Source organism: Suillus subaureus (genome assembly GCF_016647635.1).
Source record: "Suillus subaureus strain MN1 chromosome Unknown BJ212scaffold_7, whole genome shotgun sequence".
Taxonomy (NCBI): Eukaryota; Fungi; Basidiomycota; class Agaricomycetes; order Boletales; family Suillaceae; genus Suillus; species Suillus subaureus.
In genome coordinates, this window is record NW_024538563.1 from 368,511 (window position 1) to 395,593 (window position 27,083).

At 46.0% G+C, this 27,083-nt stretch overlaps 6 protein-coding genes across 6 annotated transcripts; 1 reads left to right on the forward strand and 5 right to left on the reverse strand.

Moving 5' to 3' along the window:
• Positions 1-1,546: 1,546 nt before the first annotated feature.
• BJ212DRAFT_968379 (uncharacterized protein) lies at positions 1,547-2,763 on the reverse strand. Its single transcript, XM_041344474.1, has 3 exons — positions 2,415-2,763; positions 2,315-2,353; positions 1,547-2,257 (listed from the first exon to the last, which is right to left on the reverse strand). The coding sequence occupies exons 1-3, from the start codon at positions 2,727-2,729 to the stop codon at positions 1,796-1,798; spliced, it is 816 nt and encodes a 271-aa protein (XP_041195982.1). The 5' UTR covers positions 2,730-2,763; the 3' UTR covers positions 1,547-1,795.
• A 709-nt stretch (positions 2,764-3,472) lies between these two features.
• BJ212DRAFT_1336292 (uncharacterized protein) lies at positions 3,473-4,184 on the reverse strand. Its single transcript, XM_041334939.1, has 2 exons — positions 3,868-4,184; positions 3,473-3,809 (listed from the first exon to the last, which is right to left on the reverse strand). Exons 1-2 carry the CDS (start codon positions 4,071-4,073, stop codon positions 3,566-3,568), a joined length of 450 nt encoding a protein of 149 aa, XP_041195983.1. The 5' UTR covers positions 4,074-4,184; the 3' UTR covers positions 3,473-3,565.
• Positions 4,185-8,701: 4,517 nt separating this feature from the next.
• BJ212DRAFT_1336298 (uncharacterized protein) lies at positions 8,702-9,356 on the reverse strand (the record flags this gene model as incomplete). The annotated part of the gene is made up of 1 exon (XM_041334940.1): positions 8,702-9,356. A coding segment is annotated over exon 1 (257 nt), but the record flags the coding sequence as incomplete, so codon positions are not given.
• Positions 9,357-17,043: 7,687 nt separating this feature from the next.
• Positions 17,044-19,587, forward strand: BJ212DRAFT_1297399 (uncharacterized protein; the record flags this gene model as incomplete). The annotated part of the gene is made up of 10 exons (XM_041332588.1): positions 17,044-17,242; positions 17,621-17,697; positions 17,876-18,042; positions 18,274-18,350; positions 18,406-18,456; positions 18,513-18,556; positions 18,685-18,723; positions 19,190-19,346; positions 19,389-19,489; positions 19,540-19,587. The coding sequence occupies 10 exons, from the start codon at positions 17,044-17,046 to the stop codon at positions 19,585-19,587; spliced, it is 960 nt and encodes a 319-aa protein (XP_041195985.1).
• Positions 19,588-23,444: 3,857 nt separating this feature from the next.
• Positions 23,445-23,907, reverse strand: BJ212DRAFT_1297400 (uncharacterized protein; the record flags this gene model as incomplete). Its single annotated transcript, XM_041332589.1, has 4 exons — positions 23,445-23,459; positions 23,512-23,625; positions 23,678-23,809; positions 23,866-23,907. 4 exons carry the CDS (start codon positions 23,905-23,907, stop codon positions 23,445-23,447), a joined length of 303 nt encoding a protein of 100 aa, XP_041195986.1.
• A 1,638-nt stretch (positions 23,908-25,545) lies between these two features.
• BJ212DRAFT_1297401 (uncharacterized protein) lies at positions 25,546-26,633 on the reverse strand (the record flags this gene model as incomplete). Its single annotated transcript, XM_041332590.1, has 7 exons — positions 25,546-25,643; positions 25,698-25,707; positions 25,837-25,894; positions 25,969-26,154; positions 26,210-26,238; positions 26,308-26,544; positions 26,595-26,633. 7 exons carry the CDS (start codon positions 26,631-26,633, stop codon positions 25,546-25,548), a joined length of 657 nt encoding a protein of 218 aa, XP_041195987.1.
• Positions 26,634-27,083: the final 450 nt, after the last annotated feature.

The window sequence follows — 27,083 nt, forward strand, 5'->3', positions numbered from 1 at the left end:
AATGCCATTCTTGACACCACCAACTTTTTCTCTAGTTCCCATCTGCAATGTTTTACAGATGAGGAACTTGAACTCCCTCCCTTGGAAGACAATGTGGATAATTTTAACCCGCAACTCCCTATCCTGCCTATGCCGCCACAATGGCAAATTCCTGCTACCAGCAATGGTCAGTCAACACTGGTGGCTAATACCAGGCAGCCATTGTCTCTCCTAGATCTCCTCCACAGTCCAGACATAGACCTGCCACTTCCTCAGGTACCACCATCTGTATCTGGAGTCACATCTCCATGTCTTCGCCCATTCTTCACATCACCCTCAAACATATACAACTTCACTCACAATAATGGCCTAGATGCTGGTGGTAACTCCTCACTGGCATTGCCTCTTGCTGACACTGCATCAGTGTCGCACACTGATGCCCCACAGCACTCTGCCATAACACCCATTCCCCCTCAATGTCAATGAGGTTCAAAATGCACGCAAAAAAAGTCTCCATTTCAGCAAAAAATGGTACTGAAGAGGACAATTCTGGTCACAGAAAATGCCAGCATTTCCAATCAAAACAAGCTGAAGAGGCCAATAATATTGGTGTCACCAATGCAAGTTCATGCAAAGCAGGAAGGAGGTGACCATGATGAATTTTGAATGTAATTAGTATAGTACTACATAGTAACTCTACCTAAGTTTCACTAGACATATTCTCATTACTGCAATTAAGTTGTTTCTTGGCCAACATTATCAATTTTAAGTTTTCTCAACTGTTCCAAATGTTGGAGTGGGTGAACATGTGTACTTCATAGAATTCCAAGCCCACACCTGCCATTGGTATTCCATTTTCTAAGGTACATCTGAGTTACTTACATTGACATGCTAGACTTAGTGAGATTTTGAACTTGCACATCACATGATGTTCGAGAAGGTGCTGGCAATGCAACTGTAAGAAGGCTACCAGAAATATTAATAGATCCTGGTAAAGCCCCAAACAGTGATCATTGATATGTCAGCAGAAGAAGCAAGGTACCCATCAGAGAAGGCCAGGAACAAGTGCCAAGACCCAAGGAGCAACAGATCCACCTACTGATGTATCACTACTATGTGTCCTAGCAAGCTATTGCCTAGTGGAAATAATGTATCAAAGCAACCCTATACATTATAGGTTATTGATACATCAATATCACTATATGGCCTGAAATCCCAAATTCACCCAAATTCACACCCCCAAAATGCCTGAAGTCCCAGATCCATACATGAATTAATGCTAATTTACAGGTGTAAGTTTACCCCCCAGGCTGTATTTGACTGTGCACTACTGGGGCCCCCCTCATGACTCAATACTTTTTATCTCCTTGTCACATGTATTCATTCACGAGAAAGGTGTATGATCACTTTGCAAGTCTCTTTTTAAACCATCCTGCTTGTTGATATTGTGCATACTTCCATTCTTACCATGGTGCAGCAACTAACTAACATCATGTATGGTGATATCCCCAGGTGAAGACACAAGGAAAAGACTTAAGATGATCAAAGCAATATCACCAGGTAACAGCTCAGTTGTAAGAACACAAGGCTTTACAAGTCTATCTACTGGGTCTTTGATAGGTTTTTTGTAAGAGTATCAGGTACTATGTGCGTAGCGTGGCAACTCGGAAGCCAAGACCATAAGTATCATATCAAGGGAAAGAAAATCACATGGGATAAGGGAGTCACTGTTGGTGACCATGCAGATGCAACATCATGGTAGTAAGACATGAAAGATTGCATAGCACGTTATACCCAACAGCTGTAGGATACTTACCTATGGTACAATCTCGAACCGCGGCATTGTCGATCTAGTAGGCTGAGCGGATGTCTTCTCCCCCACTGCATCATCTGGTGCCACATCCCGACCATCTAGGAGACGCACTCGTGCATGTTCATTCTCCAAAGCTACGTTATCTTCAAATCTTGCGAGCGTTTCTAGTCCTCCAGCTGAAGATGCCACCATCAGATGGACTGGGTTCGATGCGTCAAAAGTGGTACAGGAGCGTGGGTGAGTACGTTCCTGAATTAGACTGTACACAGCAGCTGAAACAGTGACCGCCCAGATGACCGTGAAGATGACGAGAGTATAGATGTATGTACGGCGTCCTCTGTACCAACCGTAGGTTGTGATATACATTGTTCCATTCAGGGGTATGAAAGCTGATTTGTTCGCGAACAAGTCCTGCATCGCGGAATTCGCACTGGCACCTTCTGCAAAGTAGGCAGAACGAAGGTACTACAGTATATCAGCCCCCGTTTGAAAGTGATGGGTAAGACGAGATTGTCCACTTACTGTGCCAGAAAACTCTACAATGCCACGGAAGTAGTTTTCCTGCGGGACTCAAAAGTAAGACAATTTGTTTGCAGTTCTAAATGTGGCAAAAGCTGCTTACCAAAATGTTCATCGCCGAAGCCATGGGGTCTGTTGTATTAAGCTGCAGCAACTCCCCCAAAGGGTTATTGTACGTCGTCTGAGTAGAAATAGCCACCCGGTACACTACCTCCACTAAGAAGGCGATGACAGTTGTGCTGTCATTCTGGAGTAGCTGGATGGAATGAGGTTGATGATCGACGGAGATCATTGACTGATCGTATGTCACATTGAACGAAGCCACATGTGGTGCTACGTTACAGATTGTTGCATTCAAAAAACTATATTCTCCGATGCCCTGGAGGAAGATGTCTAAGGAAGTAGCGACAATCAACATTTACACTTCTTAACGCTGAACTCGCTCACCGAATGATGTGGCATTAGTATACAGGTATCCTACAGTAGGACAGACAACAACACCGAGAAGGCCATCAAATGTGAAAGACCCCGTGAAAACCTCCGTCGAAAAATAGCTGGCACCCGCTGACGAACAACATCAGGCGGTGTCAAATAGTACAAGGTGGACTGTGCAGACGTACTGCCGAGAGGACAATGAGCTACCCATTCCCAAGCTGTAATATTTGATATATAGCCCTGCGAAGTTGTGTTATAAATGCTCAGCGAGTATTCCGAGTCGTTTGGGTCAAGGTCACTGCAGGAAATATTCGCCGAAAGACCTTGTTGTGTCACTGTATAATTTCTAGTGAGGCCCCGGATTTTGGCGACCGATGTATTGACCGCAACTTTTCCACCGTAGTACTCAAGACCAATACCACCAGGATACAATGTGGTGCCTGCATAATCTTCGACCGCCGGAAGGATACCGCCTGAGAACAGAATGAGATACCACCCCGGGTATGGTGTTACATCAGAGCGCACTGCTGGATGTGTTGTACGAGACACCATTGAAGGCGAAGACACTATCATTTCCGCCTGCAACAGCCAAGCGTGTGGCTGAAATTCCACTCGTTGACGCAACAATATCGAGGGTATTCAAACCATTCTGGTAATCTATAATGGGGTTATCAACGTGCACTACACGATGAGTAAGGATGCAATCCTTACATCCTGACTTATTAGCATCAGAACCTAGTTTCGTGTCAAAGGCACTGCTTGCGAGGTCCAGATCTATGCCATTGATCGGTACAGGCCACAATAGCAGTGTCGGCAATATTAATGTCGTCCAGCTGCGACAGGGTATGTGTCAGTCATAGCGCTCATGAGCATAATTTCAAACCTTGAATTGAGTAATGTAACCAAACAGACAAAAACCAACGTGAAAAGTGAGAGTTTGTAATGATTCCATCGAAGAAGGGGTTGTGGTTTAGTGAGAGCTATTGCAGTATGAAGTTCGACCAGTGATATTGGATGAGTAATATAATGGTTGATTGCCTTTCTGACAGCGAATGATAAAAGACTGGATGCAGATGCAGATGTCAGCAAAGCACTGCGGTTACCTAGCTATCTGAACTTACGCTGTGCTGGTTACTGACAAAATCGTGGATATCACAGTGGATATGAGGGTGAGTTCAGTAGGATGTCTTGTAATGAGGTCGACGACATGATCGGGGAGAATCACATATTTGAGACGCCAAACTATAATCATGAACCCCCAGCAAAGAGCGAATAAGCAAGTGGAGATGAGGATTGTCAAAACCAACAGAGGTTTCTGTTTAGCCATCAGGAACTATCCGCAGGTGGGTTTGGAAGTTAATGTCGATGAGATGAACAGCAGTTATAAGGGACGAATGGAACTCCGCATAGATGATTTACTGCATGTAAATCGTACGCGGATCTAGCACGTCCGAATAGGATCCTATAGGCATTTCCACCGAGCACAGAAGAACACGCACTCTATGCAAAGTGGGAGCAAGCGCTTATTCAGGACCCTAGATATAGAGATAGAAGTCAAACACTGCCTCTCAGAGAAAATTGACCATGATTGAATAAGTGCCGTACCGAATCATGGCACGCCACCCGCGTGCTATGGCAAGTCCAGAAAGAGTTGTTGCAGCCAGTCAAGGAGTGACATTCGAGGCCCATCAGTGTCCATATTACGTTTCTAAAACTCATGGATAACAACACAAGGAGACCTGCATGCGTACTAGTGGTGATTCAGATGAGATACAATGAAAGAAATTTGCCAGATTGAAATACTTGGGTCGTGCAGATATGATGACTCGGACCCTCTACTTCTATTCTTCGGCTCGAGATTAATAGTCTAGGCATAGCAAAGACTTAGAGCGCTTACCGAAGGCAAAGAAAAGAAAAAACATGATGAATACACGTGTATGAACATGTTGTAGACCTAGGCTAGATGTAAAATTCCAACGAACCCTGTCACTGTAGCATTCCAGCGAAGAAAAATGTCAATTTTGAACGAGCGCTTCTAGTAGACAACACAGCTTATTGCCACTTTCCAGACATGCTGAACCGAGCAATATTGCACCGATATTTAATATCGACATCCGGTGCTGCTAGAATACTGGCGGACTTGAACTTGTTCGAGCCACATGTTGGTCACATGCAGTGAAGGAGTGATCCAATTGGAGCCTCTTATGAGTGTTGGAAACGTAATTCGCAGCAGTATATGGAGGCCTGTATGCATGCTAGTAGTCATTTGGACTAGATGGCAACGCTGGATTGAGATCAGACGGACCTTATCGTATCGAACATTCTAAATTGCTCGAGTATGAAAAGCATCCGCCATCACTGTGACGGTATCCTCGATAATCTCGGCTCCACACCGGGCAGAAAGCGGGGGCGAACAAAATACGCACGAAAACACGACAGCACACGCGTCAAGGAATCGTGCACCCAACGTTGGACGTCAAGCGCTAGCAATCATTGCTGTTTGTGGATATGATGCTCTTCACTTGGTGGCAGGTGTGGGTGCTTAGGCACGCGCCCGGTTCAGGGCACTGAAGTCGACAGTATAGATAATAGATTAGAACTCATTTGCAACGGCAGGTTTACATGACCTACTTAGTGTCAAGCCTGTAACAGCGTCGGAATTTGAAACTTTTACTTGCATATGCCGTACTGTCAAAGTACTGTACTCTGCACCTGTACCATTCGCTTGTTGCTTCACTCGCCTCGATCAAGGAGGATGAGAATCTGAACTAGACATGCGCGTGAAGCTCGACAGACAGGTACTATGCCATCTAAACTAGAAGGAACGACAATCTTCCATTTAAGATATACAGGAGACTAGAGTGTTACTCTGACAGATACTCCAGACAAAGTCTTCCTTGGGCTCAAGGACAATATTCTACTGTCCATTTGGTCTATTGCAAGTACTATACGCCACGAAGATACTCCGACTCTTTTCACTCGCACCAAAACCTCTTTCGTCGCGTCTAACAGTTAACTGGCCCTTCCACGGATACATCACGCAATGTACGTTCACATCTTTCAATTCATCCCCGCCCTGCACCTTGTACTCATTTTAGAACACGATTGCCCTCCCCATCTAGAATGATCTCTAATGTTCCCTCGTCGTCAACCTTATGATACCACTCATCCAGCTAATCCTCTCAGCTCGTCTTCGCACGGACCCGGCATCACATTCAAATCCACATATGTGTAAGTATTAAACACCACTCACATACGTGCCTTTAGCCATAGTTCTTTCTATTCGACATTCCTAGGCGTCTTCTCGTAAGACTTTGCGATATTTCCGATCTGATAGCGATCAATGTCCGCCCATATGCACCCACACTGATTTGCGCGTTCTAAATACCTCCCAAAAAATAGCGATGGTGTTAGAGACGACTTGTTTAGAGCATCTAGTTTTGGCCAGCTGTAAGTTGCTTACCCTGTTCCACTACTCTTAAGTGCTAGGCTGAACGTCGATGCAGCAGCGCTCATGCGTCCGCCGTCCTCAAGCGTATGTAGCACCCGTCACACTTTCACATATCGTATGTACTCACATACTCTCGGCCTTCAATCCTCCTTTCACTTTACCACATACATGGGGCCCTCCCATCGCCATCGGACTCGGAGCCACGTATGTGCGTCCATTCTTTGCATTTTCTGGGGAAGTCGACGTATTGATTATTACTTAAAGCTCCCTGCGCGCAAGGATAAGCGCAAATATGTATTTGTAGTGCCGCTGTGCTTATCGTTCAGTTCCCCAGTCCTGAACATTCCTCTCCTTCCCTTATCACCAGACTCGCTTAATTATTGATCTGCTTCCAGATCTAGACCTTATCCCGACCCCACCCAAGAACGATCGGCCTATCTATCAATTAACCACGTATTTCAACGCTCGAGGTAAGCATTTCTACGAACTTTCGTCTAGGATATACTCTGACTCCCTGCAAGCCACTTATTTTCCCTTCGTAGTTCACCCATACAGATAGCCCAGATGGATGATAAAGGAGTGGAGATCTCCACGAAGCAGAACCATTGCTTTATCAACCATCTGGGCTTCCGCGAATCCTTGTTTTCGACAACAGAACTTCCCCCTTGTACTCCATTCGTCCGAGTCCACCGACTGGTCCAGACGAATGGGCGCGACCGTTATGTTCCCAGCTCTCCGAGCTTCTACATGTTACTCGGTACCAGTGGTCAATGACGATGGTGTCAATAGTTGTCATATCGTAATCTCGTTCGATGCCTCATGCTGACAGACGTGCTACTTTCTCTATGATACAAACACGATGTAATCACCGTCGCTTCCCTTTATTCGTTCTTTGTGTTCAGATAGACGATGCTCAGAGAAGATGTAATTCTCGGACCATCAGCTATCTGAGTTCGGACACGATGCTTTCACTTTCCTGGTCTACGAAACCTTCGTATCGCGTTCCACATGCCCGGCCCTTGCACAAGAGGACAGCATGAGAGCAGGACAGATGTGCTACCGGCCATCTGTGCTTTCACTGTCGCTTCTCCTCAGGTTCTGTGCCCAGACGGCTGGTGCTCGACTGATACTTTGTCAGGTGTGTTCTACTCCCGTTCAGCACATTACATCTCCTTCACGCACATCAGTGATAGAGTTCAATACTCGAGCTATAAGCTTTTAAAATTCATCATATTCCATATCGTTGAATCATGCTTGAACAGACGATGTTATCAACGATATGACTCGGACTGTCGACGACGCTCAATTAGTTGATTAGTAGTCTTTAGGACATCGTCATTGCTTCCACCCTTCGCGCACGATTCGGGACTCCTCTGCAGCCCAGATGGATGGTGCCGATGATGGTGGACAGGCGTTCTCGCTGATCTGACGCGTTATCGGCCATCCAGGATTTCACCACTCCCTGTCGCTTCTTCTTTTGCTTTGCTCAGACACATGATAGAGCCATTACGATCTGATCAAAGTACGTATGGCAAAACATCGTGGTCGGCGCCTTACTGATACTTTTCTAGCTGCGCTTGACGCCTTCCGACTTGAAGCCCCGGCTCTCTTCTCTGCTCCCCACTCAATACTTTTCACCTCCTTGCCACGCGCATTCGTTGGGACAGAGGGACATACTCACTCCGTAAGTCCCACTTTAAACCGTCATGCTCGATGTCGTTCATTCATGCTTGAACAGATGTCAATCAGCGATATCGTGCCCACTTCCATTCTCCAAAGCTTCACGTACGATTCTTCACCACTTCTCTGCCGCCTAGATGTGATATAGGGTTGGCACGCATCTGACCGGTTCTGCTCTTATCCATTACCCTCGGTCATTTAACAGGAATGCCTCGACTCACGAACGCCACCGAAGGTAGTAGACAACTTGGAGAAGGGCCATCAGAGACGAGTCCATTCAGAGACTCCAATGGCTTCTGAGGCACGCCTTAAACCAACCATGTAAGTTCAAAGCCAAACTGTGTTGTATCGCGTCGCTGAGAATCCACTCGATCTAGATTAATTTCAAATAAATCAAATAGAAGTCAGCCGCAAAAACGGTAGCAAAATCGGGGATCGAATTCCCGGTACATTTGACAAATCCTCTCGAAAAGTACGTCTGCCTGCCCTCCCTTCAAATTTGTGATATCGAACGCTTATTTCGGAATTTGTACCATAAAGTGCGTGTAATCCGGTGGTCAACCAACGCATGCCTCGATATCAGTATCATCTTTGACATTTGAAAAAACATCCAAATTGCTAATCAAAGCCGTATCTAGCCTATCTGATCATCCCTGTATCCGAGCTGGACTTTGTCCACCACATGTCCAGCTATAATCGAACACCCGGGCTTCGTATCCAAGCCTTGCTCCATAAAAGATAACTCCCGGTCATCGAAACACCTCTCGTCTCCATCGATACCTGGAATCATTAATCATAGTCCTTATCCTGCGAATCATGATCATCCTGTGTCGATTCGTTCCGCATATCTATATCACCAGTCATACATAAGTGGTTTTCCTTGTTGGTCGTTGCGACGGCCCACGTGAGATATCATGGTATGCTCTAACGTTCCTGCAAAATATCCTCGAATACATCCCCATCTTCCCCGTGCACCACCTTCATATTCACTGCTGCATCCAGAACCACGATTGCCCTCTCTGACCACCAAATTCAGAATTACCGCTCTTCAGGCCTGGTCAGGGGTTGCTGCATCGTACTCGTGATGACCTATTATTAATTACAGTATTCTTGCCTGCTCACGTCACCTATTTCTCCTTTGTGTTCAAACAGACGCTACTTCAGGAGAAGGCGAGAGCCATTGTGCTGTGGAACCCCTATACTATCAGCTATCTGAGCTCAGACACGTTACTTTCCATTCCCCTGTCTTTCTCTTCGTTTGGTCCAGATGGTGGACATAGGTATGTATCTCGATCGGTACTTCGCTCTGACATTCGTACATAGCAGGACAAGCTCTAGCAGATGGTTGCAAGGACGCAAATCCGACGCACAATTTGCAGTCGCATGAGCGGGAAATTACAATGGCGCGAACCCCAATCAATGTATGCACGCATACAATTACAGAATATCGTGATTGATACCTCATTAATAGTTTGACAGGTGCGCTTGATGCTTTCGACTCCGATTCTCTAATTCTCTACTCCCCGCTCAGCACAGCTCATCTCATTGCTATGCTCATTCGCGGTAGAGGTATACAGCCGAGCCATGAGTCCGCGCGATTCATTCCGTCTTATTCTCCGTGGCCCCGATGAAAACGCATCTGAGCACCGATGAGTTATCAGTGATCTGGGCTTCATGCTTCACAGTCACTGCTTCACCATCTGTGTGCTCAGACAGCAAAACTCTGCATACGTGTAGAATTAGCTGGCTAGGCAATTTATACCGATTCTCGTTGTATTTTAGTATGGGGCATCAAGAATTGGGATAGTTGCTAGACGTTCCGCATAATTTCAGCTTGTCACTTGTGCAAGTGTGGGCGGACGGTTCACTGAGTTCCAGTAGTGATGCAACATGAAAGATGGGTTTGTCTACATAAACTTCATCATAGATATACTTCGAAACACCATAACTTAAATAAATACCACAATGGATCCTCGACCAAATTTCTTCTCCCTGCAGAACACTTCACAGGCATTTCCCTATACAGTACTGCTAGTTGGTACATCTACACGCTCCTGGAAGACAATAGAAGTCATGTTAGTTTCTGCATCGGAATCGACCACGAGCTTTGCGTTAAATTCTCGAACGCTAAGGATGAGACGTGGTCCCAGCACAAACATCTGCACGCTCAATAAAATTTGAAGAGCACCAACGAATATCTGAACTCCCAAAGAATATGAACTCTACAGAACCGATGAGCAATGGTTTCAAGCAGACGTCAGCGATAGGTCGGCTCACCGCGAGCTGTGGAGATAGACTACCAAGCTGGAAGCAAGAGACACCAACAAAGCTAGCACGTGGAACTTGAGCAGGAAAAGATAAACATATTCACATTACGAACTCACCTTGCAAAATAAAGTATGTGAGATTGTATCAGCACTCTGAAACAGTCGTCTATGGTCGATCTTATCGACGAACCGAGTCGTCGCAGATCACGGAAGTGCTTCACGGCAATCCAGATTGAAAGACACAGTGCGAGGACCTCCCAGACAGTGTTGAGTGTCCAAATCATTGAGGCCAGAAGCTGGACATCTCCCTCATATTCAAAAGTGCACACATACGTGCCAGAGAGTATCAGCTCCGCTGGTGGTTGTCCAATGAGCTGTGTTCTTCAAGCCAACAAGTAAAGCTTACCTGCTACAGTATGCTCGAGTCCTATTGCTGTGATCACTCCGCAGGTGATGGAAACAGCCAGGAAGATTATGACAAGGAAGATAAGCATGATTCGAGATCCCTGATACATGGCATATAACCGAGTAATCATGATGACTTGCACCATATTGCAATCGAGTCAGTATCACTTAGGTATTGCAGCTGGATAACTCACCGCCCAGCATAGCAGTTAAGACCACATTTGTCCCATTCCTTGCGTAGTACGTAATGTTGCCTGAAACACCCAATCAGTGATCACCCGCGTACTAGAATCGAACACTCCGACTCACACCTATTGAATCATCGAGTCATTATGTTAAGCCAAGTCCAATGGTCAGAATCCCACCCACCCCTACAAATGAGTGTATTCATTGGATGGGAATGAGATATTTGCGAACTACTTACTGCATCTGACAGTGCGACCAATGGGATATTTGCTGTGTGCCGCCAGTCAGAAGAATTGAACGCAGTGATGCCATATGTGACATACGCAGAACATTGGCACTAATTTTCACAAATGAGCTGTTAACAGTGCCAATTTATTGATCTCGATCACATACACAGAATATGGTATTCCAATATATCGTATCTAGAAGATTTTGAAGTCAGCACAACCGCCAACCACGCTATGAGGTACGAACAACCAAATACAGCACAGTCACGAGGGACCAGCGTTGCCTCTATCGCGAATTCATTGAATCCTCCTGTTTGTCTTTTGATACGGGACTCTTGTCACTCACCCAGATCAGTTCAATCTATAACACCATTCTTAGCGAGTTGGCTGCTCCGGCTATAATACTGACCTACCTCTTGTCCGAGTGTTAGTACTGGAGGTATTATAAGAATATCAATGGTTTTCGAACACTGTTTTTAATTGCTCACCCCAATCATATACCACCACGACGCCGGCCGCAACTGTGAAACCGCAAGTCAATGTTAGATTGAGACATCACTAACTGATACGACGAACCTGTCCAATAGCTGAAGATAATATTCCAAACGATTATCGGCCACAAACTAGGATCATTTACAACTACAGTCATATTTGAGGGATGGGTGCGAGCGAGGGATGTTGGGTGTACAACGATCTGGCGTTCATGCTAGATATACTGCCGTTCAGTGCTTCTATCGCCAAAATCGGTATGATGGAGATGGATATTTGATCCCGCCTCAAGACCCTTGATTGTAGTAAGTATCGCGGTGCAAAGTCAAGCAAAAGTGGAAGCCCTCAATTGAATTAAAGTATATTTGAATTTACGAACTAGTACTTATCAAGCACACCGTGATGGTCACGGAATGTTTGAACACTGTTTCGTGATGTCGGCAACTTGTTTACAACGTCACCGTCGAGATGTTCTTGCAGCACTTGCTCGATTGAGGAATTCCATAGCAATCATCGATGACATAGATCTAAGCATGATCAATAAACGTTTGCACTCTCTTTGCCTTACTAGCCGATCCTCAGGCGTAACGGCTCCACCGGTGACTCTTAGCAAGGTCCCATTCTGTGACATTGTACCAGGGAAGTCAGACAAGAAGCGGAGTATGTATGACTAACCTTACTATCCGTTGCCTTGTACGCCCCAATGATTGGGCTATAGCGGTGTATCGCGCTGCCAGATGCATCCTGGTTTATGAGTGCATGATCCGCAGTTTGCGGAAGTAAGTAATGACACTGGCCAAAATTTTGACTTGGTTCTGACCAAAAAGGAAATCGATGAAAGTTCACGTTGTGTCTACAGCGGACATGATTCCCTCAATTCCTAGAGCGTGCCCAACACTTTTGATCAATCATACATGTACAATATTTGTCTTGTGTCTATCTTTGCACTGAATATATCTATAGCAGAAAAGAAACTGAATTGAAGCTCCCATTCTCGAATTCGCCACTCCCCGCTCAGTACACCTCATCTCCTTGCTATGCTCATTTCTAGTTACGATCCAGCCATGAGTCCGCGCGATTATTCCCCTTTATTCTCTGCGGCCCCGATGGGCGAAAACGCGTCTGAGCAATGAGTTATCAGCGATCTGGGCTTCATGCTTCAGTCACTTCTGCATCATCCGTGTGCTCAAACAGCGGAACTCCACAAACGTGTAGAATCAGCTGTCTGGGAGATTTCTACCAGCGATTCTCGTTGTAATTCAGTATCCGGCATCAAGGACTCGGTTGGTTAGACGTTGCAGATAATTCAATTTGCCACTCTGTGCAAGTGTGGACACGCGGTTCACTGACTTCCAGTAGGGATATAATAAGAAACAGGTTTGTCTACATAAATCTCGTCTTAAATATACTTCGAAACGCAATGACTTGAATAAATACCACGACGGATCCTCCTCCATGCAAAATACTCGACAACCATTTCCCTACACAGTACTGCTAGTCGGTACATTTATACGCTCCTGGAAGACAATAGAAGTCATGCTAGTTTTCTGCATCGGATTCGGCCACGAGTTTTGCGTGATATTCTCGAACGCTAAGGATGAGGCGTGGTCCCAGCACAAACATCTGCACGATCGAGAGAATTTGACAAGCACCATTGAGTATCTGGGATTCCATTGAATTTGAACTCTACGAAAGTGATGAGCAGTGGTTAGAAGCAGCTGTTAGCGATAGGTCGGCGCACCCTGAGCTCCGGAGAAATAGTGCCAAGCTGGAGGCAAGAGACACAAACAAAGCTAGCACATGCGAAACTTGAGCAGAGAAATATAGCCACATTCACATTAAAAGCTCACCTTGCAAAATAAAGCACGTGAGATTTTATCAGCACTGTGAAACAGCCTCCGATGGTTGATCTTGTTGATGGGTTGAGTCGTCGCAGGTCACGGAACTGTTTTACAGCAATCCAGACTGAAAGACACAGTGCGAGGACCTCCCAAACAATGTTGAGCATCCAAATCATTGAGGTCAGGAGCTGGACGTCCTCCACAGATTCAAAATCGCACATATATGTGCCAGAAAGTATCAGGTCCTCTGGTGTTTGTCTAATGAGCCGTGTTCTTCTAAGTCAACAGGTAAAGCTTTACCCCCCGTAGTATACCTGAGTCCTATTGCCGGGATCACTCCGCAGGCGATGTTGACAGCCAGGAAGATAACAACGAGGAAGATGAGCATTGTTCTAGATCTCTGATACATGGCATATAACCGAGCAATCATGATGACTTGCATCATGTTGCAGTCGAGTCAATATCACCGAGGTATTGCAGCTGGATAACTCACCACCCAACATGGCACCTAGGACCAGACTTGTCCCATTTATTGTGAAGTACATAATTTCGCCTGAAACACCCAATTAGTGATCGCCCTAGGAATCAAACACTCCAACTCACACCTATTGAGTCATTGTGCATTATATTTGAGCCAAGTTCGACGGTCTAAATCTCACTCACTCCTAAAAATGAGTGTATTCATTGGATGGGAATGAAATGATTGCGGAATACTCACTGTCTCTGTCAGCGAGACCCATGGCATACTTGCTGTGTGCTGCTGGTCAGAAGAATCGAACACGGTGTGTACGAGACATACGGAAAATATCAACGCTGATTATCAGAGATGAGTTATTAGTACAGTGCCAATTGTTGGCCTCGACATACATAGTATATGGTATTCCAATATAACGTATCTAGAACATTTTGGAGTCAGCACAAGTTGCCAACCACACCATAGTATAACATGAGGTACGAACAACCAGGTACAGCACAGTCATGAGGGACCAACGTTGCCTCTGTCACGAATTCATTGCATTCTCCTGTTTTTCTTCTTATATAGAACTCTATCACTCACCCAGACCAGTTCAATCTATAACACCATTCTTAGCGAGTTGGCTACTCTGGCGATAGTACTGACCTACCTCTTGTCCGAGCGTCAGTACTGGAAATACCATTAGAATATCAGTAGTTTCCAAACGATGTCCTGCTCACCCCAATCGTATACCATGATGACGCTGCCGGCAACTGCAAAAATGTAAGTCAAGTTTAGATCGAGACACCACCGATTGATGCGACGAACCCATACAATAGCTGGCAAAGACATTCGCATTGATTATCGGCCACCAGCTGGGATCATTTGAGACTATGGTCATATTCGAGGGATGGATGAGAGTGAGTGGGAGATATAACAATAGTGTTCGTGCTAGATATACCACCGTTCAGCGCTTGTATCACCAAATTCGGCACGATGGAGATGAATATTTGTTCCTTGTCAAGGCTTTAGTTTGTTCACGTATTGCGGTGCGAAATCAAGCAAGAAGTGAGAGTCCCTGGTGGAATCAAAGTAGATTTTAATCTGCAAACCAGTACTTATTACGCACATGGAATGTGTGAACATCAGAGAAGTTCGAACAATGTTTCATGATGTCGGCAACTTGTTTACAAACACCACATTCGATGTGTTCTTGCCGCACCTGCATCGTCAAGAAGCGTTTGCATTCTCTTTGCCTTGCTAGCCGAGCCCGAAGCGTAACGGCTTAACGAGGCGGCCCACCGATGGCTCTTAACAAGGTCCCATTCTGTGGCATTGCACCAGAGAAATCAAACAAGAAACGCAGAATGAGCTGAGGCGGAGTAAATATGGCTGACCTTGCTATCCGTTGCCTCGTACGCTCCAATCATTAGAGGCTATGGTGGTGTATCACGAGCCCGTCAGATACATCTTGGTTCATGATCCGTAATTTACTAGGAAAATGCTGCGCCACAGCTGCGGTATTTGCTGTGACGTTCCAAACTTTAGTAAATACAGCTTGCTTGTTACTAGCGATATGCTCTGGACTCCACATGATCAGCGCCTGTTTGAGGGGTCGGCTCAGTGTGGCTCTGCAGGAAACTATCAGTCGGACCTGGGTGCTAGTAACCATCAACATAGTTGGGACCCATATACACTGGACTTCCGTCCCAACGAGGATCGCAATGAAAGAGATCCAGGTTCCAGTTACTAGTAGTGTAGTAACTTGGTCCGTTTGAGAGGCACCGCGCGGGTGCAGCATTTTCACGATAACTATTGGATATATGACGTCACATCTACAAGTTGACAATGAAAGAGAAATCGCACATGGGATAAAAGACTCGCACGGCAACATGCAGGAAGCTCGATATCTGATCGTACAGGCTCATGTCGAGCAATCTTTTGATGTCCTTAATTGAACCGGTAAAGGTTGTGAGTTACAGGGAGTGAGATCCGTCAAATGGACAACAAACTTGGTGTCGGATCTTCATCATGCTTAGCAATTTCATAGGCAGGATACGAAAGTCGCACTGCTACTTCCCTCGTACGTATGGCTAAAGTTGGAGGAGAAACATCTCATCATAGCGCTACCCGCTGTTTGCAGTCTCCGAAGGAAGACAGTACTCGTTCCAGTATCCCGGCGAATCAAAAAAAGATTGCTGATTCAATGTGGGAATTGGGGACACGGAATTTATGCACCTGGTCGGTAGATTGCCAGAAAGATAGTAGAAGTAGGTCGTAGAGGTACCCTTAGTCTGGCCTATCGATTCGAGAGGAAGGAAGATACCCGGCAATCCCCGAGCACTGTCTTGCAACCGAAATTTTCCTGAAATCTTTCATCAAACTTCCGTTCAAGCTTTGAGTCGTGTCGCCGAGAATTCATTCGAGGTGCGAACCAGCAAAGATCCTCCTGTGTCCTGAATTGGACTTTGTACGTCACGTGGAAGATACTCCAAAGTCGAACACCCCCTGCTTCTTATTCAACCTGTATGGTTACTACGGCCCACCTCCATAAAAGACCCGCCGTCGATACAATCGCTCTCTATTTCATTGTCATCCGAATTCGCTGAGCACTCGTTCCACAATCTCTTTTCCCCGTTGATCCCAACCATCATCCAACCACCCCCTCGTGCACGGATATATAATGCTACCCGTCCACGTTCACATCTTCTAATTCATCCCCACCCTCCATCTTCTAGTTTTTCTTAAACATGATTATCCTCCCTCAACACCAAATCCAGAATCAAACCGCCGCTCTCCAATCCTGGCCACTGATCCCTACCATCATCGCAATACCAATACTTCTTACCGACCATGCAGTAGATTCATACACACCATGTAAGTATTACGTATATTCCTTTTACAGCACACCTGCATAACTCCAATATATAACTCAATTTCATTCGTAGATGTACACTTCTGAACGGACTTGTAATACGACTTCTTGCGATAATCACCCTCCATAAAACACCCATGCTGATCTGCGTGCTCCAATACGGGATCCTGCATCTGGCGCACGCGTTGGAGACGGCCTTTTTTTTGCTAATTGTAAGTGATTTGTTTCTTGCTCCACTACTCTGATTCAGTGCCTCACTCTAGGAACTGTACATTGACGATACCGCCTGCGAGTACCGCTCGTGCGCCTGTATGTGACCGCCGTCTTGGAAGTTCTAGCCGACTCTGACCTCGTAAGTACTCACTTACATACTATCGGTCCCTCAATACTTTCTTCAACTTATCTTGTATCTGCTCCCTTCCATGGCCATCGGACGAATTGCCGTTTGTGTGAGATATATAATACCGCCATTCGCGTTTATCATTCACGTGTTTCCGAATCCTGGCGTGCCTCCTTCCCTGGTCTTCGAACTTGCTCGAGTATTGATCTGCATCGAGTCTTACTCCCACCCAAGGACGACCAGCCCACCAATCGATCAAATATTGTATTTCGACGTTCAAGGTAGGCATTTGAATTCGATACGTACTGATTTTCTGTGACCCACATATTTTCCCTCGCACTTCGTCCATACGGTTAGCCCAGATAGAAAATAGTTACTGGTGCACGGCCATCCATGGGTTTCCACAAATTGTTCCCCTCGTATTCCGTCCGTTGTTTCCATTGTCACCTATTTACCTGAGTCCGGTCCAGATGACTGATAACACATTGTCTCGGTTGAAAACTTGCATTGTCAGCTATCTGGACTTGCACGAATCACTGTCACTGTCACTGTCACTTCTTCTCTTTCCTTGATCGTTCGAGCGAGATTCTTTCAACATGAAATCCTTGGGGTATCAGCTGCCTGAGATCAGACACGCTATCCCTACTTCTACTTTCTAGTCCCCTTGCTCTTCGTCCGCTTGTTCCAGATGACTGCTAGCACCATGGTCCACATTATTCGACAGAGTCATGGTACTGTCAGCCTTCTGGGCTTTTCCAATCACTGCCGCTGCTTCTTCCTTCCTTCGATCTTTGCGCTCAGACACATGATCTAGGCAAACTTCCTTGCCACATGGGATTTTTCCTCTATTAGCTGTCTGAGCTCAGACACTCTAAAGCTTTGCCACTCCCCTCGCTCTCCGTTCCTTTGTCAAGATAGAGGATAGCATCGTGAAGCTGCGAGCTGTTCGGCAGATGGTATCATCGGTCATCAGGACATTTACGAATGTCGTTGCCGTACATTCACGTGCTCTATCAGCTGTCTGGACTCGGATACCTTACTTCGAGGTCACTCCGATCGATGCCAATGTTAATATGTGTATGTATGTCACGATCTTGTTCGACGATTGACGCTGATGGACGTGCTACTTTGCTATGGGCTTCAACAAATCACAAGGACGCGAATACAGACCCAACGCACAATTCTATGATCACCGTAGCTTCGTTCTTTGCGCTCAGACAGATGATAAAAAGGGCAGTTCTTCCTTGTATGGATTTCTCTTGTTATCAGCTGTCTGCTATTAGACATGCTACTCTCGAACATGGGTCGGCAGACAGTCACTCGAGAAGATCCACAGACTGTTGGGTGATCATCTGCTGGTCCCAGAGCGAGTTGGATCGAAATCAAATGGTATGTCAGCATCTCATTCGGCGCTCCGCTCTGACGGTCGTGCTTGATTCAACAGATCATTGCAAGGACCCTAATCCAAATCCGACGCACGATTTGCAGTCGTATGGTATGCTCTTGACCAGTCTGATTTGCGCTGCCATGGTTGCTTGTTTACGAGTTTAGTCGTATGGGTGGAGCGCTACAGTAGTGCGACTCTAATCAAGTACGTATGTCAGCACACCGTGGTTGGCCTTGCTGATACTTTATCGGGTGCGCTTGGTGTCTTCTGACTGGGGGCACCAATTCTCACTTCTTGCTTTGCTTTTCTACTCCCTGCTCAGTGCGTCTTATCTAGATGCCATACACACTCGTAATAGAGGTGCACGCTCGAACCGTAAGTCTCTTTATTCAAAATGACATCCTTGAGATCGTTGAATCATGCTTGACACAGATGATTGTTATCGATGATTTGACCATCTGACGGCGATCGGTGATCGGCGATGGGTTAGTTCGTGCCAGTCATATCCGCAACAAAAGCTAACACGCTCAATCGCAACAATCCCTAATAGTAGTTGCATAGGAAATCAACACCCTGCTTTCAAATCCGAGCGATAACTCATTATAGTGCACACTATTGCAGCATTCCCCATCTAGAATACATGCCAGCTTATCGCATAGTATATGCAAATTACGGCTCTCATGAAGTTTGGGGGACTGAATTTCAGCCTTTCAGTCACCGAAATTTCATGATGAGCTCGTCTTGAACGTGGGAATCCAGCTCACGAACACCGTGTAGGCAGACCATCAGTAGTGTCTCTTCTATAAAGCCTCCATTTGTTCTAACGATACTTGAAAAGTAGCTTGGAGTCGAACCCTCTAGTGTGCTCGTTAATTTTTCTATATCCGCCTTCATCATCCCAATTCGAATGTTGATGACAATGCAACACTGGATCCACTTGGGCTCAATGGAGGCAAATCAGCCTGGTCAACGAGCTAAGCATCTGCTAGAGGTACTCAGTGCGTAAGACTGAAGTAGCTTGGATCAACGGATGCTGACAGGGTCCACAGGCACCACTTCAGTGGTCGAGTACTTCTCTGAAGTCCTGGAAACAGCCACCTTCCAGCAATGGCATCGGGAGCTAACAGACTTCTACCAGCCGGTACGATCTTCACAGCACTAGCGTACTGAGATGGAGTCCATGAACCTCAGCATCAGGGAGAGATCTCGACTCAAAGTTCGCCAAAAGCTCTTGTATAACCTAATATTATCTACTCTGTAACTTACATGAATAAGTACCACGACAAAACCTGGAATAAATAAACACGGATTCTCCCGCTCCCTGCACACCACTCACCCATCGCAAATCCATCATATCGAGCATCTCCTGCGCTATACGCTACTGCTAGTTGACACATGGACACGTTCCTGAAAAGCAAGTGAAGTCATAGCGGTTGCCGTATCAGGGTTGGCTACGAGTCCAGCGTGATATTCTCGAACACCGAAGATGAGGCGTGGTCCCAGCACAAACATCTGCACGATCTGGAATATCTGATCGAGACCAATATAAATCTGAGATTTTAGGGAATGTCGGTCCTAGAGAAACGATGAATCATGGTTGAATGTAGAGGTTAGTGACAGATCGTCATACCGCTGAGATCGTCTGACTCAAAAATCCGATATGGAAGCAGGGAATAGCAACAAAGCTAGTACATGCAGAGCGTGAGCGGAAAAAGAGAACCACATTCAAATTATGAGCTCACCTCGCAAAGTAACCCATATGAGTTTTCATTAACACTGTGAAGCAGTCTCCGATAACACCTCTTGTTGAGTGTCGTGGCAGTTCACGGAAGTGTTTTACAGCAACCCAGATTGCGAGACATAGTAGGATAACTTCCCATACAGCGCCGAGTATCCAAGTTACGGAATCCAGAAATAGGAATTCTGCCGTATGGTCAAACACGCACTGATAAGTGCTGGAGAGAATGGATTCCTCTGGTACTTGCTAATGAGCCTGATGCACTTAAACATTTCATACATAACCAAAGCTTACTCGCTGTAAGCTGCATCGTCATTATTGCAGTCATCACTGCGTCGGCGATTCTGATGGTCAGGAAGATGACGACGAGAAATACCAGCACTTTTCTGGATCGCTGATACATAGCATGCAACCGAGTGATCATGATGACTTGCATTATGTTTCAGTCAAGTCAGCGTCACCGAGGCGTATAGCTCACCGCCAAGTATTGCATTTACAACGTCACTCATCCAATCATGTGTGTCGTACATGATGAGGCCTGACAAATCCAGCAACGTTAGTTATCAACTTCGGAGGATCACAGGCTCGAAACAAACTCACAACTGTGGGAGTCATTGAATTGAATTGACAAGTTGTTTGAGAATCTCACTCACCCCTGCATGGTAGTTCAGTTGTTTGGACGGGAATGGAAAGCATCGGTGTGGAATGCTCACTGCACCTGTTTTCGAAATTGTTGGAACACTGACTGTATGCTGCCCGTGACAAGAAATAAACAGAGTCTATGCGAGGAGACGTACTCAAAATATTTATCCTGATTGTAAGAGATGGGTAATGAGCACAACATCAATAGCTTAAACTTCCAAACATACACAGCATATCCTATTCCAGCATAGTGCACCTAGGATATTTTGAAGTCAGCAAAACTCGTACTTGCTAAGCGTAAATGTTGAAGCACAAGGTACATACACTGAGATAGAGAAAGGTCATCAGGGACCAATGTTGCCTCTGCCGTGAACAAGTTGTATTTTCACGTCGTTCTTTTGATGTGGGAGTCCGCTCACCCAGATCAGTTCAACCTGTAACACAATTCTAAGTGAATGGGCTGCCCCGGTAATGGATCGACCTACCTCTTGTCCAAAAGTAAGTGCTGGAAATATTATAAGGAAATCAATGGTTCTTTCATACTCAGTTTTATTCACCCCAATTGTACATTAGCCCAACAGAGGCAGCAACTGTGCAACCGCAGTCAACGTTAGATCGACATCACCGTCATCATCATGCGGCCGACCCTGAACGAACCAATAAAATAACTGCGAATAAGATTCGCATTGATGAGTGGCCACCACCTGGGATCATTCGAGACTAGAGTCATACTATTAGAGAATGAGAGTGAGCGAACAGCGGAACTTGGTGGACGTATATGATCGCATCAACGTGCTTGATATATCACCATCCAGCGCTTAGTAGAAAGGGAAAGTCCATCTAAGAGTGCTCCCTTTTTGAATCAGATTGAAACCGCAACTTGAAATGGCAGTGGCTCACGCCAAGTGAACGTCGCAGATGATCGGAGAACTATTCGAGATTTTGTCAACATGCTAGTGATGTTCGTGGCATTGCTGGGTTCAACGTCCAGCCTCGCTGCATCAATTATTGATCCAACACAGGTTTGAACAACGCCGAAGTTGACATCGTGGCAGACACTTGAGGTCAACAGTGTTCTTCCTTGAAATTCACTCTACTTACCTGATCATGATGCTGATGGCCTTAATCACGACACAAGCAAAAGTATAACACGTGTCGTATCCAGTTTCCTGTCATAGAATACGGCCGACGTATGAGGCGACTTGCAAGGGCCGTCGTACAAAGAAGTGAGACGTGGTAGAAATCGTAATGGCGTGTCTGGAACGCGCATCACCCTACTCAACAACAGTATATTTCTTCAGTTTATTTGCTGTTTGAACAATAACTACCACTGGCGCCGGCCTGCATCTGTCCCGTCGGCGGTCCAAGGCCACCGATGTGAGTGAAATGGCAATGGGCTAATCTCCGGAGTCTTTTGCCTCAGCAAGGAGCGCAACTGCGGGAGTTTCCAAGGGGTTCAGTGTGGATTTTCTCTTGCTGTTCCATCGGCACTGACGTTGTGTTGTCAATGCATTGAGTTATCGCGCATCATGATGAATGCTATCTTGGGTGTTCCCCATGGCAGTCTCTCGGCAAGTCGGTCGGCTGCTCAAGCGCTCATGCACATATTTCACTCTCCGCGACAGGAATAGTACATAAACCTTTTATCTCGGTTGATTTCGTCCTCCACACTCAAAAAAATAAACCGGCAAAACATTCAACGTTAACTGTTACTGACTAGGGTTGATATCTCATTTCAGTGCGCACTGTTGCAGTACTCCCCATCTAGAATCCATGGCAGCTTGTCGTATAGTATATGCAAATTGCGACTCTCATGAAGCTTTGGAGACTGAATTTCAGTCTTTCAGTCACCCAGGCTTTATGATGGCTCGTTAATTGAATGTAGGAACCCAGTTGACTAATACCGTGTAGGCAGACGTGGCATCAGTAGCACTGTCTTTTTAGTGTTCTACTCCGACGGTCTTACTAGCCGAATGGACTTCAACAGTTCATTTCAAGGACCCTTACACAGGCCTGACGGGCGATCAGATGTGCAGTTACATGGTTGACACGCTACTCCGATCAGCGTATGTTATAATCTCGGAATACCGTAGTCGACGCTCACTTAAACAGGCCATGTTGGACGTTTTCCGGAGGTCACTACTAGCAGGTCGTCGTTCTGAGCGAGGTGATGTTTTGCCTGCCTAAATTCGATGTCTTTGCCATCTCAGTACTACTAGGAGTCGGAATCCGATAAACGGCGCCTGATCTTGCCAGTGGCCAAACCGAAGCTTGGGAAATCTGAACTTATTGAAGCGCCACTACTCCCACACCTGGCATCCATGCACCCCGACCGCGGAGCAAGGTTCATTTCTTCCTGTGGCTCCGAACAAGTAGGAATGAAGTATATGTCATGATATATATACATAACTTACATCAGTCAAATGAATATTTGCAGCGAATGTACAGCGTCTCTTTCTTGAAAATAACGATGATGTCATCGTGTAGGGTCATGTGAAAATTGCAAACACGGTGCCAGTGTATGGTCGCTGATGTAGATGATGAACATTGCATAAAGTACACTAATAGAATTACAAAAGTCGATGGTATCAAGTTACAGATGAGTCAGATTTCCACATAGTCAATATTCAGTAAAGCGTGATGTAAGATAACAAATATTTTGTCGGTAGCTCAAGGAAAGCTTTTTGATCAATCTTTCTTCTTTCCATATATCGCTTCACTTCGTCTGAGTCTGTAGCAATGTCAACTTAGTCCTGTGTTGCTCATATGCATGTGATACTTACTCGAAGGTAAATTCGGGCATTCCCAGCACACTGCACGGGCACGGGCAATGTATTCGACCGTCCGACCTCTGGTTTTAGGTTTTGGACAGGAGACGTCGAGGCGGGTTCCCCATACTATAGTTCTGTGAGACACCGAACGACAGCAGCTGTTACCAGAAACACTTACACGATCGAATTGGTGCATATCAAATTTGCTCATGATAGGAATGGATCCTCGACGCTCGGCATTGGCATCAGCAGTAGCAATGTTTTTTCGCGATGATGAGCCAGAACTGTGAGATGACTGCTTGGAGCTTTTCTACAATCACGTTCCTCGTCAGGTGCTGGCTTCTCTGTAAAGCGATGCTCACTTACAGCACTAGCACACTTGCGTGCTTGAGTCCCGCAGGTTGACATGGAGAGATAGGTTGATGCTTGAAGTTGCTACGAGTTCAAAATGGAATGGAAGAAGAAAGAGCCAGATACCCCAGATATCGCGTCTGTCTTTTGAGAGCTCGCGCCGTGGGTTGAGTTGGTGCTACTTGCAGATATCAGTAGTATATATACCTGCAGCACGCCCCTTGTCGTGCTTGGACTCGGCTATGACAGCTTGCCATGACGGTTGGCGCTCTACCAACACGATTGTCAAAAAGAACCATAACGGCGGCGATAGAACCTATTGACAATGTGGTACGAATGAGATTGACGCCCTATAGATAGAAGCCCAAGTCCTGCAGGCTGCCACAATAGGACAGGAAAAAACGTGGCGTTCTAGCTATTTCGAGTTCAGGATCAATATATAGACAGATATGAACGTTTGAACACCGGCTGCTATCAACCTGCGATACCAACACCAGAGACTCAGACAGTTGTCTGACAAGAATATTTGTCGGAGATTAGTTCGGGAGCGACTCACATAGATTTCCCGGGTGAACCAAACGTGTTCGAGTCCGACATGAGCTACTTGAGCTTTCGATCAGAAATGCCACCGAGTTTATCACTCGGCTACATAGGTCATGCGTCAGGAGAAGTACTTGCATAGCAAACGATTTAACCTACTTGTGATCGGAATAAGACAATCAATTGTGCCTGCGGGCTGCCTAGTGCTGTGCATTCAGATGGGGTCTCCGAGTCGAGGAATTTCTGAAAGTTCTTTTCGGACTCAGAGGCTGTGTACCAGCAGCTCGGACATAATAGGCAGTCACAGTACACAGTACTGCATTTTAATCTTACCCAACTACAGCAGGGCTTCTACCACACCAATGTGTTCGCTTGAGACCAGGAAGCGCCACCCGGCAGGACCCATTGGTAATTGTAACTGTAGCAGTTGCGGGCAGTATTTTCCGCTTAGTTCGGTTTCATGTTACCCAGATGTTGAATTCAGGAATACATTCACATCATCACGGTAAGCGGCATGATGAGAACGTTAACGAATGGTTGAGTTGAATTTCCTTTACCTGATTTAGCAAAGTAAAGATTATTGCCACTAGTCTTTTTAGTGCTCCTGACTAGGTCTCATTGCATGTTACTGACAGTCTCGGGTGCCACTATCTTCCGCCGCGGCGACAATGGAGGAGACGCCCTGTTTCCCAGAAGATCCTTATCCCTCGGAGACAAGCCCTTCTTGATATCTCTTGCGTGTTAGAACTCCAGAAGCAGTATATGAAATACCCCAAAGTAACCGGATGAGTTCGCCGTGCCTCATTATCACAGGCGCTCGTGCTCAATCGTGCCTGTGAAGCAATGTATCTAAAGGTGACATTCTTGGCTAAGACGCTCGGACAATACTGTTTCCGATTTCCCCGGGGTCGGGGATGGCCGCGAGCGCTTTTCTATTTCCCCCTACACCCCATATGCATAGGTATTTCGATCTGCTATAGAGCGCAACACCTGAATTAGGAAGCATGCGGAGCCCCGTCATTAAATGCAGGTCGTTGCGCCCATTCCCTTTGACGGACTTCCGTATTTGCCGGCTCCGGGATTCTCAACAAATCCTATCTTATCAGTCTTCTCACTACAATGAGCTCTTCTAACTAACGCTCAGACGCAAAAGGCCTAGGGACCATCAGTGGCACATTCCGGATACCGCACATCGAATCGGTTGCTTGCACGCAGCAATCCCAATTGCATATTCATACATATGGACGTCACCACTGACAAATTTATAAATGGATGAGACATACATTCACGATACCTGTCGTACATACTAGTATCGAACTGTATGGTAATGTCATCGAGGTCGTAAACATGAAATATAGCATCAAATAGCAGTGGGTCATGAATGCGGAAACTAAACAATGTGGAAGATGTGGAAACACTGGCAGTACAAGCGTATCGGTATCATACCATGCTCGACGAATGAAGACCAGCTCCTAAAAGACCTGCCTCATCGACATAGTACATCCTTCGAAACACGAGCAGTATGCAGAAACATAAGAAAGTGGAAGGCATCGGATACAACACAAGAGTATCAATCACCATAACTCGGATGGCGAACAGTAAAGACCAGCTCCTAGTATTAGGAGACCTGCCTCATTGACGTATGCGCTTCCAAACATGACAGAGACAGAAACGAAACAGAGGGCATTGGATCCACCAAGCCGTATAGGTACACCATGGCTCAAATGGCGAAGAGTTGAGGACCAGCTCCTAGTAATAGGAGGCCTGCCTCATTGACATACACGCTTCATGCACAGCGGCACAGCCAAAGCGCACGGACGATATTCGAGAACTGTGGCACTGCTGAGCCTAGGAAACACCGTACTAGGGGTGGCGTCTCAATGAAGTATGTTTCCTTTATCAACCCATAACACTCACTCGTTCGAAGATCCGGGCCCGGTAAGCGCCCTGACCAGCAAAGTTATTAGATACAGGAGGATCCGCAACTGCGTGAGGCGCAATAGTGTTTGAATCACCCCCCAGAGAGTGAATGAACTGGTGAGCGTGAGCTCTTGCCAACACAGGAGGATGGAAGGTTTGTGAGACAGGTTCTTCAATGTGCTTTGGTGGAGGACTGTCGTGGTGATGGGACTTCTTTTTGTGTCCACCTGCAGACTATACCAGACATTAAAACATGACAAGGATAGGTACGCGGGGAGACATACGCGAGCGGCCAAGTGTGCTTTGTACGCAAATGCACTCATGATAGTAGGAAAGGGATGGACTGTGGACAAACTTTGTTTGGTCGTTAGTTTGACTTGATAGGGACAGGAAGATGAAGAGCGTCGTAGAAGTGAGCGGAACGGCCAAAGCCTGAGGGACACCTAGTGACAGGTGAATTATATTATATAGATAGCATGGCGCCTAAGTGAAATGACGACAGCCAGGAAAAGACTCCGCTGACATGCCTCATGCACAGTGCAAAGCCCTATGAGGAAATCTCTGGAAATCCAATCTCGGACGATTTTCTGGCACAGCACAATTCCTGTGCTTTACTCTACTAGCTTGACCATTGGTAGAAAAGTTCCTTGCAAAGCGACATCAGCAGTATTTCGCAGACTCGGCATCTGGTAAAGAGCGATTGGACGATACAAAGTGTGGTATCGAGTTCTGTAGGACAGACTCCACCATCGTGAATACACAAGTTCAGCAAT